General features: G+C 51.7%; 2 protein-coding genes across 2 annotated transcripts; one reads left to right on the top strand and one right to left on the bottom strand.

Annotated features, from left to right (window-relative positions):
- The first annotated feature begins 364 nt into the window (after window positions 1–364).
- LOC101775115 (xyloglucan galactosyltransferase KATAMARI1 homolog) lies at window positions 365–2,168 on the top strand. The gene has a single exon (XM_004963969.2). The coding sequence runs from the start codon at window positions 365–367 to the stop codon at window positions 2,102–2,104; it is 1,740 nt and encodes a 579-aa protein (XP_004964026.1). The 3' UTR covers window positions 2,105–2,168.
- A 1,120-nt stretch (window positions 2,169–3,288) lies between these two features.
- LOC101774712 lies at window positions 3,289–8,839 on the bottom strand. Its single transcript, XM_022825060.1, has 13 exons — window positions 8,407–8,839; window positions 8,222–8,285; window positions 7,763–8,113; window positions 7,238–7,362; window positions 7,040–7,148; window positions 6,811–6,956; window positions 6,605–6,678; window positions 6,155–6,266; window positions 5,946–6,072; window positions 5,789–5,861; window positions 4,404–5,698; window positions 4,113–4,304; window positions 3,289–3,943 (listed from the first exon to the last, which is right to left on the bottom strand). Exons 1-13 carry the CDS (start codon window positions 8,811–8,813, stop codon window positions 3,755–3,757), a joined length of 3,264 nt encoding a protein of 1,087 aa, XP_022680795.1. The 5' UTR covers window positions 8,814–8,839; the 3' UTR covers window positions 3,289–3,754.
- Between the last annotated feature and the right edge of the window lie 9,909 nt (window positions 8,840–18,748).

Genomic DNA, 18,748 nt, shown 5'->3' with positions numbered 1-18,748 from the left:
ATCTTCAGCACCGCTAAATCCTGCATGCACGAGCTGCCAATCCATCATTAGCTGTGCCGGCCATGCTCCCATGCACTCGCGCCTAATTAAACATCCTTGGTGGCGTCTGTGGATGGAAAGAAACATCCTTCCTTGGGCAGGAACGCGATCAAGAATGGGAAGGGATCGAGCCGGCCGGATCCGCGTCGCCGATCCAGTATCGACGGCGATCCCGCGATGCCCCCCTGGTGGCGACCGACAGCCAGCGGCGCCGTGGATTCAAGTTGAACCCGGCCGCGCATTCGGCGACACCGACGAGGGGCTGTCACCTGTCAGCGGTCGTCCATTCCCCGGCGGCGAGTGGCTGCTTGTTCGGTGACGCGCCATGGGGAGCGGGCGCGCGTCGGCCGTGCTGCGGGCCGCCAGGTGGCTCCTGCCGCTGGTCGTCCCGGCGTGCTGCGTCGTGTGGACGATCCTCTTCTTCGCGCCTCCGACGCCGCCCGCGCTCGACGTGGGTCGCCGCGAGAGTTTCCACGTCAGCGTCGGGGAGATCGTCGGCGCGACGGCGCGACGCGCCGCCGTCACGATGCCGGTGCCCGAGCGCGAAGGTATCGTACACGCGTCGCCGCGGCTTCCGGAGCGTCAAGAGATCATTGACACGTTGCCGCCACCGCCTCCGGAACGCCGAGCAAGAGCAGAAACTTCGCCACCGCCACCGCCACTGCCGCCGCCGGAGCATGAGCTGATCGTTGACGCGTCGCCTCCGCCGCCGCCAAAGCTTGAAGAAATAACTGGCACGTCACCGCCGCCGCCTCAGCTGGCACGTCAAGGGCGTCAGGGACGAGCGGCGAATCGGGCGGCCGCGGCCGACCGGTGCGCCGGTCGGTACATCTATGTTCAGGAGCTGCCGAGCCGGTTCAACGCCGACCTGCTCCGCAACTGCCGGTCCCTGTCGGAGTGGACGGACATGTGCAGGCACGTCGCAAACGCCGGCATGGGCCCGCGGCTGACGCGCACCGGCGCCGTGCTCCCGGCCACCGGCTGGTACGACACCAACCAGTTCACCCTCGAGGTCATCTTCCACGGCCGGATGCGGCAGTACGGCTGCCTGACCGCCGACGCCTCCCGCGCCGACGCCGTGTACGTGCCCTACTACGCGGGGCTCGACGTCGGCCGCCACCTGTGGGGCTCCAGCAACGGCGCGCGCGACGCGCTCGCCGAGGACCTCGCGGGCTGGCTCCGCTCCACGCCGGCGTGGGCGGCGCGCGGCGGGCGGGACCACTTCCTCGTCGGCGGCCGCATCGCGTGGGACTTCCGGCGCCAGGACGGCGGCAACTGGGGCAGCCGCCTGCTGCTCCTCCCGGAGGCGGCCAACATGACGGCGCTCGTGCTCGAGTCCGGCCCGTGGCACGCCGGCGACGTCGCCGTGCCGTACCCGACCTGCTTCCACCCGTCGCGCACCGCCGAGGTGGCCTCCTGTCAGCGGGCCCTCCGGCGCGCGCGGCGCCCGTGGCTGTTCGCGTTCGCCGGTGCGCGGCGGCCCGGCGGCGCGGGCGGCGGCGGCACCCTGCGCGACGCCGTGATCGGCCAGTGCGCGCGGTCGCGGCGGTGCGGGCTGCTGCAGTGTGGCCGCGGTCGGCGACACGACTGCTACGCCCCCGGCAACGTCGTGCGCCACTTCAAGAGCGCGGCGTTCTGCCTGCAGCCGCCGGGGGACTCGTACACGCGGCGGTCGGCGTTCGACGCCATGCTCGCCGGCTGCGTGCCGGTGTTCTTCCACCCGGGCTCGGCGTACACGCAGTACCGGTGGCACCTGCCGGCCGACCACGCCAGGTACTCGGTGTTCGTGCCGGGGGACGGCGTGCGCAACGGCACGGTTCGGGTGGAGGACGTGCTCCGGCGGTTCAGCCGGGCGGAGGTGGCGGCCATGAGGGAGCAGGTGATCAGGATGATCCCCAGCATCGTGTACAGGGACCCGAGGGTCCCCGGCGACGGGTTCAGGGACGCCTTTGACATCGCTGTCGATGGCATGATCGAGAGGGTTAGCAGGATCAAGCGGGGACTTCCTCCCTGGGAGGAGGACCGTGATCAGCGCCGGTGGGATGGCTACTTCGACAGCTGGTGATCATGTGCTGCTCTCTCAAATGCTCATGCACACCGTTCTTGATTTCATTTGAATACCTTGGCTAACAGGAGATGAGGTACTCAATTACTATCACCGGCTACTGTTCACCGTCATGAAGTTACTGTTTGCTGCCATCTATTTTCGTTTCAGCTCATTGCCTGCAATTGTGTGCCCGCATAGAAATAGGACCGAGAAAAAAAAATTCCTAAGCATTCCACTTCGTTTTATGCTTAGCATATCCACAAAAACAAAGCTTGTCTGATTTCACAGTTAATTCAAAACATGAAGTCAAACAGGGTCTATCTTTGCAACTTCCAACACAGAGTACAAATAAATAAAACATACTGATAGCTCGTTTCCAGTGTCCACCAAAGAGTACAGACCACATTCTGGTAGTGTCAAATGGAGCCCGAGGCTAGTCCCAGTGCAAGGTTTCATTGCACTGTTTTTAAAGATGTCACATCATCCTATGAGGTGTATTCTCATGAATGAAACAGGGAGTCCCAGTGCACAGTTTCATTTCACGATTTCATAGGATGCCCATGACATTTAATTGTGAGGCATGTGATTGGATATAGTTAGATGAAATGAAACTCTATAGCCCCAATGCAAGTTTCAATATGTTTCATAGTTTTGGAAACAGTGTATACACAGTTTCATCCTGATGAAACCCCTTCCCTCTCTCACTTCATAACTACCATGCCATGTCATCACATATGCTGATGTGTCACCGTATTTAATGTGCATGAAATCTCTATGAAACTCCCACTGGGATTAGCCTGACAGAACTGAATCAAAGAGCCACACAAACGTAACTTCATGGCTGCAACAGTGGTTGAAACAGCATAACCAGTAGCTTAACATGAAAATTGATTGCTAAAAGGGAGCAATACACACAACTACGATTTTGAAAACAAAGTGATGTAATATAATGCTTTTTTTAGAATACGCAGGAGAACTGCGCATCTAAGAGGAAGGTAAAAACGATGTTTGTACAACACGGGCCATTAACCGGGCACTCGCACATGGTAGGAAATAGACAGGGATTACATCGGTAGGAAATATAATGCTACGCAGAGCAACTAAATTGAGCAATACAGATTCGAAGTTCCCTTGTAACTGGAACTTGCTGAGCGCATTCTGACAATGCAACATATGACAGATTACCCGCGACAAAACATTGATTGAACTTGACTATAAGAAAAAGAAGCAAGAGCCAAACAAACCAGACATCAGGAACATATACAAAAGGGGGCTTTGTAAATTGTAAGCACCACAACCCATGAGATAGTAATTTCATAGGTTTACAAAAGGAGTGCCATAATAGATAATGGGGCTTTACATGGTATTATTGTGAGCTTGCCAATGTCAGAGCCATCATAAGCTCACAGAAGCAGAAGTAGCATACCAATCAAGCATGTCTGACTAGCATATCTAAGCAAGAACAGAAGGGGGCAAAAGAGGGCACCTCAGGCTCAGAAGAGCGAGGGCGCATATACCACTACCAAAATAGCCTGTTAGCGCATCCCACAAGTGTGGCAAAACCGAACGAGAGCATATCAGATCTCTCCTTCAGATTGTAGGATTGCTTGCTTTATTCTATACCTTAGTTTGCTTAGTAATACTACTGTATTAGGGAGGTGAGACTTTTCAACCAAACATGAAGTGCTGAATCATGCAGCCACAGGTGGTGCAGGTCTTCAGTAACGTCACTGACGCCAGGAAGCATCCTCGGCAAGCAATGGTGTGCATACAGGGGGAACATCTCACAATCGCCTCAGCACCACGGCAGACAACCATCAACTGGCACCTTTGATCTGGAACGCTCTCCATGACTCCCTGCATATTCAGCAACTGATCAGACCAGTCCAACTCATGTGCAGTGAAGAAAAAAACACTAAGCACAAAGATCCTTTTTCTTTCAAATAAACAGTCTGCAAATGATATGAGCTATTTCTGGAAACAGGGAATCAAAGGCAATTCTAATTGTTTAGAGAATTTCCACTACCATATATCTGTATGGCGCATCCACTACAGGGGAAGACTTCACTCCACTTACAGAAGTGCCACAAGCCATGCATGCCCTGACATTACACCTCATCATGCAGGCAACACATATCTTATGATGGCACGGGACAAGCTGCATCGTGGCTTCGCAAGATCGGCAGATGATGCAGGAGTCACTCTTGGGATATGGAGTCTAACATGCAAATAACAATGTTAGTACTTCGAAGAACATTATTCTGATCTTATAACCAACATAATAAACATTGTAAGTTCACAAGCAGAGAGCTCTTACCAGATACTTGTCCCACTGAGACTGGAAGAAAGAGAATCTCATTTCAGCCTCACAGCTGCTCGGAGGAACTGCTGGCCTTTCAACTGGACTATCAATGAAGCACGTTGAAGGCCTGGACTGAATGAAGTCAAGCTTTCTTGTAGGTCCAAACTCAAGCAAATTAGGCTTCCGGACTGGTCCGGACTCATTGTTTCTGGGAAGAGATCCATACTGAATCAAATCAGGCATTCTTGTAGGCATGCAGTCAGTCAAATCTGGCTTTCTTGTAGGTACACATTCAATTACATCAGGCCTTCTTGCAGGTACACGCTCAATCACTTCAGGCTTTCCTGCAGGTACAGGCTCAACCAAATCAAGCTTTGTGGTGCTGACAGGAATATCATCCAGTAAGCTACCATTATCAGAAGAACTTCCATCCAGCAGGCTTTCAGCACTGCTCCTGCTGCTCCCATCGCCCTGCTGGCTCTGAGCATTGCTCTTACTACATGCATCATCACTCTGCTGGATCTGAACATTAGTCGCACTGCATGCATCATCACCCTGCTGGCTGTCAGTTTTATGAGGGGAGTCATCCGTGATGTTGGTGTTAAGTGGAGATCTTGGGGAGTGATGATCAGACACTGATTCTGGAAGCTCATCACGATCAAAGGAGTACGGCTCTAGCAAGGGTACATACTTCGGTCTTGAGAGCGGTGGAAAAAGGACCATGTGTGTTGCAGGTCCGCTTCCAACAGGAACTACACACATCCTGCAGATGCCTGGGAGGGAGCGCATAAAGTCACTTAGCTTAGGATAACCAAGTGCAGTGTGATCAAGCTCCATCCTGCAAGTTGCTCTGAAATCACCCTTCAAAGAGCTTAATGGATACCTCTCTCCCCCAAGTCGCTCGGTCGCATCCTCAAGAAATCCTGGCAACCACTTCCTGAATATAAAGAACCAAGATGGAAGGCACTTCTCTGGCAATGGTCGCCGCTTCCGAATGTTGTGCTCCTCGGTTAGTTCACCATCCAGCACACTATGGGTTACCTTTGGGCGCTCCTTGATGAATTTCCTCAAAGAAGTAGCTCTTTGTTCTTCTAAAGGCAAGTCTGCTCTAGCAACAGCATCCTTTACCTCCACTCTCTTCCCAAGCATGTATACATGATGGGCTTCCTTTGCACTTATCATATCCTTCTCTCTTTCAAATTTTACAAAGCCAAAACCTCGGGACTGCAATCTATTGCCTATTGGTATCCCAATGACCACAGCTTCCTCCACAGGCCCAAATTCAGCATTGAAGAATTCAATAAGGAAGTCTGTCAGAAAGGGGCAGCAAAGAAGGTTAGAAGTGTTTATCGATTCAAATTTGCTCAACACCAAGCAGTGAAGGATTTATGAAAATTTACCAGAGTCCACTGAAGGCGGGAGGCCCCCAACAAAAATTTTGCGAGTGTAGTCATGCTTAGGCCAATGATTGTTCTAAAAAAGAATGTAGTGTAAGAAGCAGACCGACCAAAGAAATAGGTTTTGACAGATGACAGATAGAGAACATGCTTTACTTACCCGAGGCACAAACTTTGAGCCTTGTCCTTGTTTTGGAACATATTGGCTCTTACTCTTAGGCCCTTGAGTAGAACGGTTACTGGACCGCAAATCACGCTGGCCTACTGATGTCTTTAGCCCAGTATAGCTACATAAAAGTTCAAGCAACAACAGGTGAGAAGCAAAGATGTTATAGTTCAAGTAAATAATGTACCGTATACCAGATGTACCTTTCGCTATAGTCATCATTGTATAAATCATCAAACTCATCACCCAGAAGCTCTTTGCAAATTTCCTTTCTCATCACATGATTCTTTTGAGGTGAGTTATGTTTCCCTGAAACTAGAGTGCATTTCTGTTAAAGTGGCAATTTCCAAATGTCCATAATCATGCAGTAATACCAGCTAACATAATATATATTCCCTCTGTTCTCAAATATATTATGTTTAGCACAAGCAAAATAGTTCATTTTTGAACCAGATAGCTTGTCCTAAATGTCATATATTTATGCACGGAGGTAGCATATGCAATTTATTAAATTCCTTACATCTTTTTGAACTCCATCTAGCTTGTATTTACTACTATGGTTGAAGAAATCAAATGAACTAAAAGAAGAAAATGTGTACATATAGAAAGATTAAGCTGAACAGAAAACGAGTAAATCTCTGTAAGTCTCTTACATGGTGCCACATTTGCAGAGCTAAGAACGAAACGCATGTCCTGGGACGTTGCCACGTCAATTGGTCTTTGCTTTCTGTTCAAGTCAAATAATTGCAGCATGTTAAGTGCATAAGACCATAAATTAAAAATAATTATGTGCATTTTCCTTTTTGTAACTTATTCTTTGTAATTCAATTATTTAAATGCACTCTGAAGATTTACTTACCGTAGGTTCCTGGCTTTGGTATCAGCTCCAAAACGCAAAAGGAGTTTTACACAGTCCACAGAACCATTCTTCACTGCAAAGAATAATGGGGTTTCTTTGGTCTTGGTAGGTGTATCAACACAATCTTGGGCATGAAGCAGAAGTGACTTTCAAAGCAAAGAAAAATAAAACCAATTAGTCACAACTCGCAACAGCGCAATTAGGTACTATGGAAGTAACAGAAGGCTACCTGAAGAGCCTTGTAATTGCCCTTAGCTGCAGCGCTGTGTACTGGCGTGAGGCCTAATTTGTTCCCCTGGAAAACTCTGGCACCGTTCTTGAGCAGGAGCCACACAATCCTGCAAAGTGACAGAAACCGACCGAGGTCTAATAAGACAACTATCTTACAATTGACTGGTTTGGACAAAGCAATTTCTGAGATGAGCACCTTGGCTCCTGTGTACTTGAGCCACCACTAAGGCACCAGTGAAGTGCTGTGTTTCCTTCAGAGTCAGCTTCGTTGACATCAACATTCCCCATCAGAAGCATCTTTATGACATTCATATCTCCAACCTACACAAGAAAGGTCGATCAGCAGAAGTATTTTTTAAAGACAAAGTTGTAGCCCCAAAAAACTTCCGCTTGTGATGCATAGCATGACTAAGGTAATCAACCTATTTTGAGAAAAATAACTTTTTTTCATGAAAGTCGGCTTAGACCTCGAAATACGCACATTGAATACATAAGTCAAGTGCTAGTCATAGTAACTAAAAGTTCATTTACTATGCACACATTGGATACACAAGTCACATGCTAGTACATTTTATGGCAAATACTTATTTCATATATCATGGAAAAGAAAGCAACATAAACAAAAGCCTTGTTTTTAATATATGAGTAGAATTTTGAAATAGCTATACTACTGAGTACTGACCAAGTTATTTATAAGCATTTCCAAATGACATAGTAGTACCTTAGCAGCCCTGAGTAGAGGGGGTAATGTTCTCCTGTCACTGAGCTCCCTCCAAGATGCTGACCCAAATTGGTTAAGCAGCTGAATCTCACATAGCAGGGCCTTTCTCCTTTCATTTCCATCGCGAGTAGAAGCATCTCCCATGGATAAAGCCTCATCCACAACGGCGTTGTAAATTGATCTCTTTGTTCTGACGCCCTCTATCACCACACTCACTTGTGCCAATATCTTCTCTTCAACCACAAGAAGCAGCATTGCCAATGAAGGAACACGTCCCTCCATGGCATATCTGTAAGCAAGCTCCCCTACCACTCTGGTTTTCTCTGCCAGGAGCCTTACTGCACTGAGATCCTACACAAAAAGAGAGGTGGCAGTTTGAGTAAAAAGATGGATTTAGTCCTACAGATCAGCTATGGAACAATTCATACAATGTGCAAGTGTAGTAATGAGGATACAGACCCTTCCTTGAAGAAAAGACAGAAGATCTTCAATTGGATTGTCCAGCGACCAGTTAGTTTGAACTCTGAATGAGAGAACAGTACATTGTGAATGAGGAAACAGAACAGTACAGTTATTGCAGGAAACTTGGGGACTGAATTCAGTCAAAGTCATGCATTAACTAGCAATGGAATACATGCACATACCTCCTGCTCATTAGCGCAATCTCAAGCGGGAGAAGAGGTCTCCCATCAACCACCCTCAGATCAGTGCGGGCGTTCTTGGAGAGCAGCAGCTCGATGCACCTGGCCGAGTGTGTCTCAGCGGCGACGTGCAGGGGCGTCCGCGTGAGCTGGTCCCTGGCATCGACGGGGGCCGCCGTGATCCCGCTGCCGCCCTCGAGGAGCAGCCTGGCGCACTCCACCGCGTCGTGCTTGCAGGCGAGGTGCAGCAGCCTCGTGGACATCTCCTGGTCCAGCACCCTCGAGGCGTCGGAGCCCTTGCGGATGCGGCACAGGGCCTCCTTCCTGAAGCGCCCCACCGCCGAGAGGAGGAGCGCGGTGTTGTCCTCCACGACGGCGCGGCAGAAGTTCTCGTGCTTCACGCGGTCCATGCTGCCGGCGGTTCCCGTCCCGCTGGTTTCTTCACTTGAACTCTGCAAATTCAAAAGACGAAATTCACTTGAACACATTATGCTACAACAAAAAATGATCAACTTGCTTCAATTGAGACATGTCCCAGCAGAATGGGCAAAATCTTATTGCAGTACCCCCAAGCAACTCATGATCGAAACTTCAACTTTCACTGCATTTGCAGGGAGCAATGGAAACACAAGGAAAGCAGGAGCAGGACCGGAAAACAGCAGGCTAAGTACAGGCCAGAGTGGAATGTGACAAATCCAGGAAACAAAAATCAAACTAATCAAGTTTGCCACTAAAGACAAGCCAGAATGGAATCCCACAAACCCATCAGTGTCCTTGCTCAACATTGCTATCACTGAATCTTACTGCACTACCCAAGCAAGGATTCTAAAAGGTAAAATAAAAACTTCCAAAATTACTCAACTCAAGCACAGCACGGAACTGAAAACCAACCCGCAACCCACTAATTGGAAACAAAAATTCAGCCCAGTCAAGCAAGCCGCTCGACAGACACGAAAACGGAACGCGACGAATCCATTGACCGCCCCATGTAAGAACAAGCAGAAGGGACAAGAGTTTTCCCCAAGCCAGTGCCTGCTCACTGCTCAGACCACGGTCAAATCACAGGGAGGCCAGTTGAGTGAGATGGGTCACATCAGCACATGAATGGCCGGAGGCCGGATCACCTAGATGCGAATGACACGACATGGACACAGGTACCAGATACGAAGCTACCCGGCCACGCAAAAGATTTGCGCGGAAGATTCCTTCGGAATCCACCACCTAGGAAATAGTAGCGGCCATCGGATACGGGGGGAGCAAGAGAAACCTCCCCACCCCAAGAAGAAATCCCAAAAATGGCATGGATGATGGTGGGTCGCATCGAACCGCACCGAAACGTCATTAGCGCGTGGAACGAAAACCTCAGCAAGCCTGCGGAAAACCCCAAAACCCAACCCCAAAAGCAAAGCCAGAAATAGCATGGGATGGAACGGGGGCACATGGGGGGTGATCAGAAGAGCTCGCGATGGAGCGAGGAGAGAGCGCTCTCGCAGAAATTTCGTCCCGTGATCCTGTTCCCGTCCCCTTCCATCAACCCCGGTGGGCGAGAGGCAACAACCCAAAGCTACGGCGGCGAGCCTTCGATCGAAGTGAAACGCCGCGCAGGAAAAGGCAAGTACAAACCCAATTACCCGAAGCAAAGCAATGGGGACGAACTCGACCCACCCAAATGGGGGAGAAAATCGCGGAGGCCAAAAACCCTAACAGCAACAAAACCACAAAACCCGCGAGCAACAGAAATCCGCCGAGACGAGACGCGGCGGGGGATAAACAAGCAAAAATTCGAGAGCGGCTCAGAGAAAACTCGATGAAATGGCCGGATTTCGCATCTCGAACCGCCGGCGCTCGCGCTGCTGCGAGCTGGGAAACACACGGCGGCGAGGCGAGGCGAGGCGAGACCCCCGAGGGCCGCGGACGAAGAAGGCCGGCCAGAATCGCAGGAAGGACCCCCGGAAACCCACGAATCATGCGGAGCACCCAGCGAAATCGAGCCGCTGAACGGGAATCGAACGGAAGGAAACAAAAACACGCACGCCCTCTTCCCCGATCGGAACTCCAAAAAAAAAAAGGAAAAAAATGAGGGAGAAATTCCAGCTCCGTCCACGGCCGCTCGCCGCCTCGGCGAACCCATCATCGGCGGCGGCATCAAAGCAAGGCCGCTGCAAGCAGCACGGAAGACACACGCCACATTTGCGAGCGAGGAACCCCGATGGAAATCCACCAAAAACCAACTCGAGCAACGAACCCAACGGGGGTTTCGATTCGACCAACCAAAAACACAGGAGAGCAGCACGGAGCGAAAACCCCAACGGCGCGTGCGCCGGAGAACAAGCCGATGATCGCACCCGAGCGCGGACGCGCCATTGCTACTAGCTAGCTAGCTACCCCCGCGAGACTCACCTCTCCCATGCGTGCTCGGCGGTGCTCCGGGCTCCTCGCACGCGCGCTCGCCTCCCAGAAGGATGGTGTCCTCCTCCACCCCTCTCCCCCAAGCTTTTATGCCAGCAGCCCAGGCCCTCGTCCAGAAACCACCTCGCACGATCCTTGTCTCTCTTGTAGTACTCACCACGGGGGCAGCCGGGGCAGCAGCAAGCAAACTCACCACCCCCTGCTGCTGTCCCCTCTCCTCTCTCTCTTATCTCTGGCAGGGCTTCAGGCTTCTACCCACTCCCCGTACCCGTCACAGCTTTTGAGTTTTGCCCCCAGCTTTAAACCGCCTCGTCGGCTTGCGCGCTTTCCCATTTGCCGTTTCAGGCAACCGGGGCCTCCGCGACCGGCTTCGCCACGGCAATGCAAAACCCCCAACACCAACCCCGTCCGGCCCGTGCATGATCCTGCTGCTACCCGTACGTTACGTGCCGTCTGATTTGAATCCGGCGACACGTGGAGCCCCATGGGAGAAGGTGCTCGGAAGGTGCCGGTGGGCGTGGGACGACGCGGGTGGCGTGGCCTCGCCGCTTTGTCGCGTTGCGGCGCTCGATCGGGCTCCCGCTGCCGCGGCTCGGCTGCGACTGCGAGAGCTCACCTCGCTCTCCGCGGCTGGGCGCCTGTGTCAGGGACCCGGGGGGCAGGCGCTGCCGCTGCGGGCCGGGGGCGGGGAGGGTGCTTCGTATGGACTCGCTGAGAGGTGGGGCCTGGACGCTTGTGGCCCGCGAGTCAGTAGGGGTGGGTGGGTATGCTGGGAGGAGTAGCCGCGGCCGTGCGAACGGAGCTGCAAGGCTGCAAAGCGTGGGAGGGGTTTGGAGATGGAGGTGGGCCACGCGTATCATTCTTGGTGGGCGAGCTGGGGAGTTTGGTTGGTTGGTGATGAGGATGACGTCAGAGGTAAGGACGAGCATGAGCACTGCCAACAGGCTGCTGGCTTTGGATGCATGGACGATGATGCATTGTTGGAGGAGCAGCGAGGCACGGCCTCCATGATTGAAGCTTGTTCCTCGTGGCTCGTGTTGTGCCTGATCAGTAACCAGGTGTACCCGGTTTGCTAATTACCGTCACTTGCTAAATTACCCGGTATGCACTACTTAGTTTGTCACAACAACTATACTGTTTGTTTGGTTTTTTCTCGAATACGCAGGAGAGCTGCGCATCATTCAATTAAGAGGAATTTAATACAAAGTTGGTACAACGCGGGCCGTTAATCGAGCACTCGCACACGGTAATGGAAATAGACTGTTTGTTTGGTTTTCTGAAAGTAAAAACCTGGAATGTTCGTAATTATGTGTTGCGGCTCTCTTTCCTAGCAAATATGGTGATCATGGGATGCAAAAACCAAAGTGGACGACTTTGGGCGCCGTCAGATGAAATTAAAATGGAGAAAAACGAACTTCTGACCGATCGAGCGCAATTGTAGCGCCATGGATCTAGGCGGTCCATCCACGGCATGTGTCCAATGCTCTAAATAGAGCACGGGACAAGTTTTTGGTAAGTTGCAATGATGCAACCGTGGATCTAGATGGTCCATGCCCAGTCAAGCGCCCCTATAGGCAGGATATAGCTACGTAGCACTTGGCTGAACTCAACGTTCTTTCGCACCTCAGGCAGTACGTAGAGGAATAGTTTCCAGTTTTCAGACGGATCGCCGTGCACGGACGCATTGCACACTACACACCACCGGCCGGGCGCACTCGAGATCGAGACGAGCCCGGGCGCACGCGGCCGGCGCGCGGGCTGGGGCGTAACCGCCTGCCGTCTCCGGGCGTTGGCGTGCGTGCCACCGGGGGGACAAAAGCCTGGCGCCCGGCGCCGCAGGGTTGCAGCGCCCCAGTACGGCTCGTCTCAGGAGGACAGGCGCGGCAGCGCCAATGGCAGGCGACGGATCTTTACCATTTGATTCGGTCCCATCTCCTCTTTCCCAAACGGAGAAAGAGCCCGTGGAGTGGTCGTGGCGTACGTACGTGACCGGAACCGAGCCACCACGAATCCACGATCGGTGCGTGGGGGAGCCGCCTAGCCGGAGAGGCTTTGTACGCGTGCGATCGACCAACGGACCGGCCGGCTGCCGGTACTGGCCGTGTGCGCTGGGGCTAGCTGTGTGCGTGCGCCTGCACGACCCGATTGGCACCGAAGTAGAGGAGGACAGGTCTGTATTTTCCACAGTCACTCTTCCGAAAGGACAGAGTGTTGTGTCAAGTATGAAAATGCTATTTACCTTCTATCCTGTTCCAAATTGTAGGTCGTTTTAACTTTTCTATGTGCATAATTTTTATTATGCACTTGAATATAGTGTATATCTAGATGCATAATAATATGTATGAATAGGGATGAAGTCACGTTTGGCTTGCCGAGTGCACATGCACCAGGAAAAAAATGATTTTCAATTATACCACTTGTGCACTCCCTAAACTCCAGTTAGGTGCACCACCATCCGTCCATCCGGCCCACCAATAGCCATGCAGCCCAGAAATCATCAACCAAGCGTCCAAGCCCACAATGAATTTTGCAAGGGGCGTACATCCAGAGACTGGAGCAGTTGTCGCATCCAGGTGCGTCGCGTATGACGAGCCGCACTAGAACATGAAGCATCCGTCCGCGAAGGAAGCAGCTCGCTCGCCCAAACGCATCGTCCAGGCCCCGGAATCGCAGAAAGGTGGAAGAGAGGGAGGCGGCGCTCGCGCCATCGCCGGTCGCTGCGGTACTCCTCCTCGCCGGAATCAGTGCCCAAGGCCTCGAGCGATCATCGTCAACTCCTATTTTTTGTTAAAATCTTTGATCATGAGAGAAAATAGTAGTGCATATTATGTCCATTGCTTAAACCATCAACTTCAACTAGTGGTTGTAGCTGTTGCTAGAAAGCATACATGCATTGCTGAATTTTTTAACAAGATTTCTACCTTATTGAATGTTCAGTTGCATTTAACCCAAGAGATTCATTTCATGATTTTAATGTGGACAGTTTGATAAGCCTAGCTAAATTATATCCTGCTGGTTTTGATCATGTGGAGTTGAGGGATCTTAATGCTGAGCTTTTCCTTTATATTGATGATGTGCGTCAAGATGATAGATTTGCCAACATACATACAATTGTTGAGCTTTCCTGAAAAATGGTACAAATAAGGATACATCTTACCAATCGTTTGGTTTATCGGCTTTTGAAGTTAGTACTTGTATTGCCTGTCGCCCCAGCTATAGTTGAGAGGATATTTTTAGCCATGAAAATTGTGAAAACACAATTGCGCAATCGTATGGGTGATGAGTACATGATTCATAGTCTCATTTGCTATGTGGAGAAAGAAAAAAATGTTGAAAGTTACAAATGATGTTATAGTGGATCGCTTCAGGAAAGGTGGAAATCAAAAATACTTAGAGGTAATCAATTGATTTCTTACCATTTTCCAATTGGTGAATCGAATTTTTTCTTATAATATTGGATCATCTAATTAACACTTTTTTAGTCATTGTCTCATCAAGGAGTCAACTTAATGGTGTATTTTGCCAATTGTATACATACCATATAATGTTTTGTTGGTGTTTATTAATATTAACTATCAAGAGTACCAGATTCTCTATTTTGGTAAGCATTTCCTTTGACTTTGTATACATTGGACAAGATTTTTATTACATGTATATATTGAAGTGTCAAGTGTGCACTCGAATCCTCCGGGCTCTAGCGTCGCCCCTGTCTATGAACCTAGAAAAGTCAAAATAATATACAAATTGAAACAGAAGAAGTATATATCAGTAACTATTGATGGGCATTTTGTGGCTCGTGCGCCCTGCCTACCTTCCTATGTCTGTGAGACAAGTAAGAATATGGAGGCACTCACAAACTTCAAAGAAGGAAAGCAAGGAGATGGGGCAGAGGGCGAAGATGGTATTTAGGTACAGCACTTGTGCCCTTCTCCTTGACCCCTCTTACCCTTTCTTCAAGTTTCCAAAAAGGAATGCTATTTTTTCTCTCACCTTTTTGTACTAGCTACTTTGAAAAGCGATTTATCTTTGTTAGCATCATAACATAACATAAGGGAGAGGACGACATCCATATATATAGCAGTTGCACCATAGCTACGTCAAGACACGCTGTTCTCCTACATTTCCTTGCTGCAAGTGGCCTCGAGAGAGTGATGTGCGTGACAACCATGCGTAGTATGGTCATCGATATCGTACTCCAATCGCAGGCGAGTTTACTCTTGCCATTATAGAAATAACCTAATTCGTGAAAGTGTGGAAAATAAAGAAAGGTGTTGGTGGTGATGGTCGTAGGAGAAGGTGGGGAAATGTATGGTGGTGATAAGGATGTTGTGGAGCCATTGAGAAGCAAGCCCACAAGTTCTTGATATGTTTTCCGGTTAAAGATCATCAGAGCGCTCCACAAGCTTGTTGTATCTAAGTTTATTTACGTTCATATATGTGGCTATATGTTCGGTGGAGCGGAAAATTAGTAGCCCTGTTACAAGACACAAACCAAACCTTTTTTTAAATTTTGTTATTAAGAAAGGGAAAAGCAAGACACGCACGCTTGAATTATGCCTCTTTAAAAGGCAAAAAAAGTGACACAACGAGAACACCCCTAGCACGAATATAAACAAATTCGTTCGAGATGGATTGAGCAGGCAGGGGCGGACGGGGCGGCGCCGGGCGGACGTCCGTGCGGTAGAGAAGAGAGGTAGGGCTCCGATCCGGGTGGAACTGATCGTGGATATCCGTCATGCACGGGCACGCACGGCGGCACGGCCACAGCCGCTCGCTCGAATCATCACCAAGGCTCGGCGATCAGCTCGATCGTACAGCCGTAGTAGGTGAAACGCGAAGGCTGCTCGATCGGCAGCAACCAGCAGGAGCAGAAGCAGTGCCCAGCCAGCTGCCCCCCGCGTCTTGTCGTTTTGGCGACCGGCGCCCTGTGCGGGCCGGAGGGGCGTACGTATGGCCGTACGGGAAAGGCTGCGCGGTGGCAGCGCTGCGGAGGCGGAGCGATGCAGATTCGGAGGATAGCACGGAACCGGCCCCGACCGCCGGCAGCTGCGCCTGCGAGGGGAGAGGCGAGAGCGAGCACGGGGTAACGATGCACCGCACTAGCTTTAGCTTTGTTGATGATGCAAAATCAGAAAATTTTTACGTTCTCAAGTCTGGACAGGGTCGTGGCCAAACAAACGAGGAGGAGCCCTGGAGCCCCACCGACCAAGTCATGTGAGCAGCTAGACAACAACAGTCGAGTGGAAGTAGGAGTAACCGCTGTGCAACTTGCGCTCGAGTGAACCGGAAAATCCAGTCCAGGGGCCAGCAGGCAGCCACCAATTGGTCCCCCTATAGTAGGCTGTAGCTTAGCTTTAACCCAGCCTAGTAACTACTCCGTAGCTAGCAAGCAGCCTACTGCTAGCGCTACCACTCGCGCTGTGCGGTGCCCGTCGCCATCATCAAGCGGTGCCGGTGCGCAGAGTACGCCGGGCCAGGGCAGGGGGTGTGTGCGCCCGGCCGTTGGCGCGGCGCGGCGTGCGTGCCAGTGCGTCCAGGAGGCAGCACCCGCCGGGCGGGGCGCCAGGGTCGAGGACTCGAGGGGGATCGCGATCGCATCAATCAAGACAGGAACCGGGCGAGCAAATTGCTGTACTAGTCTTGTACGACACGCTCGCCGCCGCCGTCTTGTTCCAGACCCGGCGGCACGTGGCAGCGCCCGCCCGCCCGTCACCGTCAGCCCGTTGGGGCTCCCCGTTCGCCTCGTCCGGCCGGAGAGGCTAGCTGCTGATCTTTTTTTTGAAACCAACTTCGATTATATTAAAAAGAAAAGAGATTTTAGATTGAAAATAATAACAAAGTCATAAAAGTCATAAAAGTAGTTCCAGTGCCGACTCAATTTAACTCAAAATTAAAAAAATTTGACGGCCGATCGGATTAAGACATTGACACAAGCCACACAATGCTACGACCACCACTCCGCACCACCACCACCCAGTAGAAAAAGCCGACAAGTAGCCTCTATCGCCATCGCCGTTGTCTCCGACGATGTCCCAAGCCGAATCAGTCGCTGCCATGCAAAACTGGCCGCCGCAGTCCGTTGCAAGCCGTGTAGCTACCAGGGCTTCTCCACCATGCCGCCGTCAGCCTCAGGTCACACACACGGTCGTTGATCTCCCAATCACGTCTTTGTATCAGCATAAGTCAAGAGAGGAGCACACTGCACCACACCGAAAAGACCATCGCTCTGCAGGACCCAACGCCGAAGCACCGCTGCCGCACCGTGCACACCAAACAACCAAAACACCGCACCGGATCCTGACCCTCCAAGGCAACTCGAAACCCGTGGGGGCGTCGCCACATCCACCGCCGCATACTACTCCTCGGACACATCACCTTAAAGCGAATAGGAGCCTCGCCACTTCCGTCGCTGGACTCCACACTAAGGATTCGGACTTGCTTTGCCATCGAGGATGACATGGTGCCACCGAGCTACTCCAATAACATCGCCTCCACCTTGCCGCCGCCGGAATCTCAGTAGTACCATGTGCGCAGACACAAAACTTCTTGCGATAATGACTTGCCACCATCTCTGCCGCCTCTGAGCCGCCGCCGCCACCGCTTGCCGCTGCGCGCCTAGCTTGCTTGCTGCCACCGCTCCACACCACCAAGTCCGCGCCCGGAAATTGCCGATGCACCTCCACGCCAGCCCGCCGCTCTGAGCCCCCGAGCCGCGCCGCCGCCGCATCCACCCCTGCCGTCTTTACTCGGACCGCCACCGCCGCGTGACCGCTTGATGGACGCCAGCTCCCGCTCCCTCGCCCGCGCTGATCGGTTGCGTCAAAATTCGGATCTAGCGAACCAAAGCAAACAAAGCACACGAGCGAACAATGCACGAGCTCTTGGGAAGGTTCTCTTCTTGACTCTGGATCGGACGAGACGGTGCCGGGGCCGGCACGTCGAGAACGGCGGCGAGTTTGGACGGGCGATCGATCGGGTGCGTGCGCCGTGCCTGTACGACGTCAGTGCGTGTTGGCGTGCGTGCCGCCCAGGGGACAAAAGAGCCTGCGCCCGGGCGGTCTTTTTCTTTTTTCTGAACCAGCCTGCTGCAGAGAGCTTGGTGCAGGCTGCAGCACAGCCCGGGTACGCGCGCGTGTCAGGACGGAGGGCGCGAGGACGTGCGAGGGGACCCGCCCCCGGCCGGCACCACGCAAAACCATCGACGATCTCTTCGTCCACTCTCGAGTTCGAGCCTATCGCCTCTGCTCTGCCTCGCCTCCAAACAGAGAACAGCTGAACGGAACAGGAGCAGGGAGCAGCGGGCCAGGAGGTGCCACCAGCCCACCAGTCACCCACAAGTACACGACAGAGACACTGGGACTCTGGGTGGGAGGGGGATCCATGAACGATAGACGTGCGTGCGTGATCGAGCCCGCGCTCGGCTCTCGCGTGATGAGTTCCAACGCTGGGGGCAACCGGACCATGGGGGCATGGGGCCGAGCCTTTCATGGAGCATGTGTGATGAAGCATGCCACCTCGTACTAATCCCATTCGCTTCTGTTATCTTGGCCCTTTTGGCACAACATTTTTTTTTGCTAGCAACTTTAGTTGTCTCTGTAATACTGTCAGTTTAGTAAAAAAAAGTACCACTGTCAGCTAGCATCTTACGTTCTAGTACGACTGTACATAGAGTCATGGATGCCAAAATTTAACAAGTTGCAAATTAGCTACTTCCGATTAGGAAGGGTTTCTTCCACTAACTTATTTTTAGCACCCGTCACATCGAATGTTTAGATACTAATTAGGAGTATTAAACGTAGACTATTTACAAAACCCATTACATAAGACGAATCTAAACGGCGAGACGAATCTATTAAGCCTAATTAGTCCATGATTTGACAATGTGTTGCTACAGTAAACATTTGCTAATGATGGATTAATTAGGCGTAATAGACTA

The sequence above is a fragment of the Setaria italica genome, chromosome III, assembly GCF_000263155.2.
Source record: "Setaria italica strain Yugu1 chromosome III, Setaria_italica_v2.0, whole genome shotgun sequence".
Taxonomy (NCBI): Eukaryota; Viridiplantae; Streptophyta; class Magnoliopsida; order Poales; family Poaceae; genus Setaria; species Setaria italica.
Note: the sequence above shows the minus strand (reverse complement) of the source record. Positions and strands in the feature narration are given on the sequence as shown.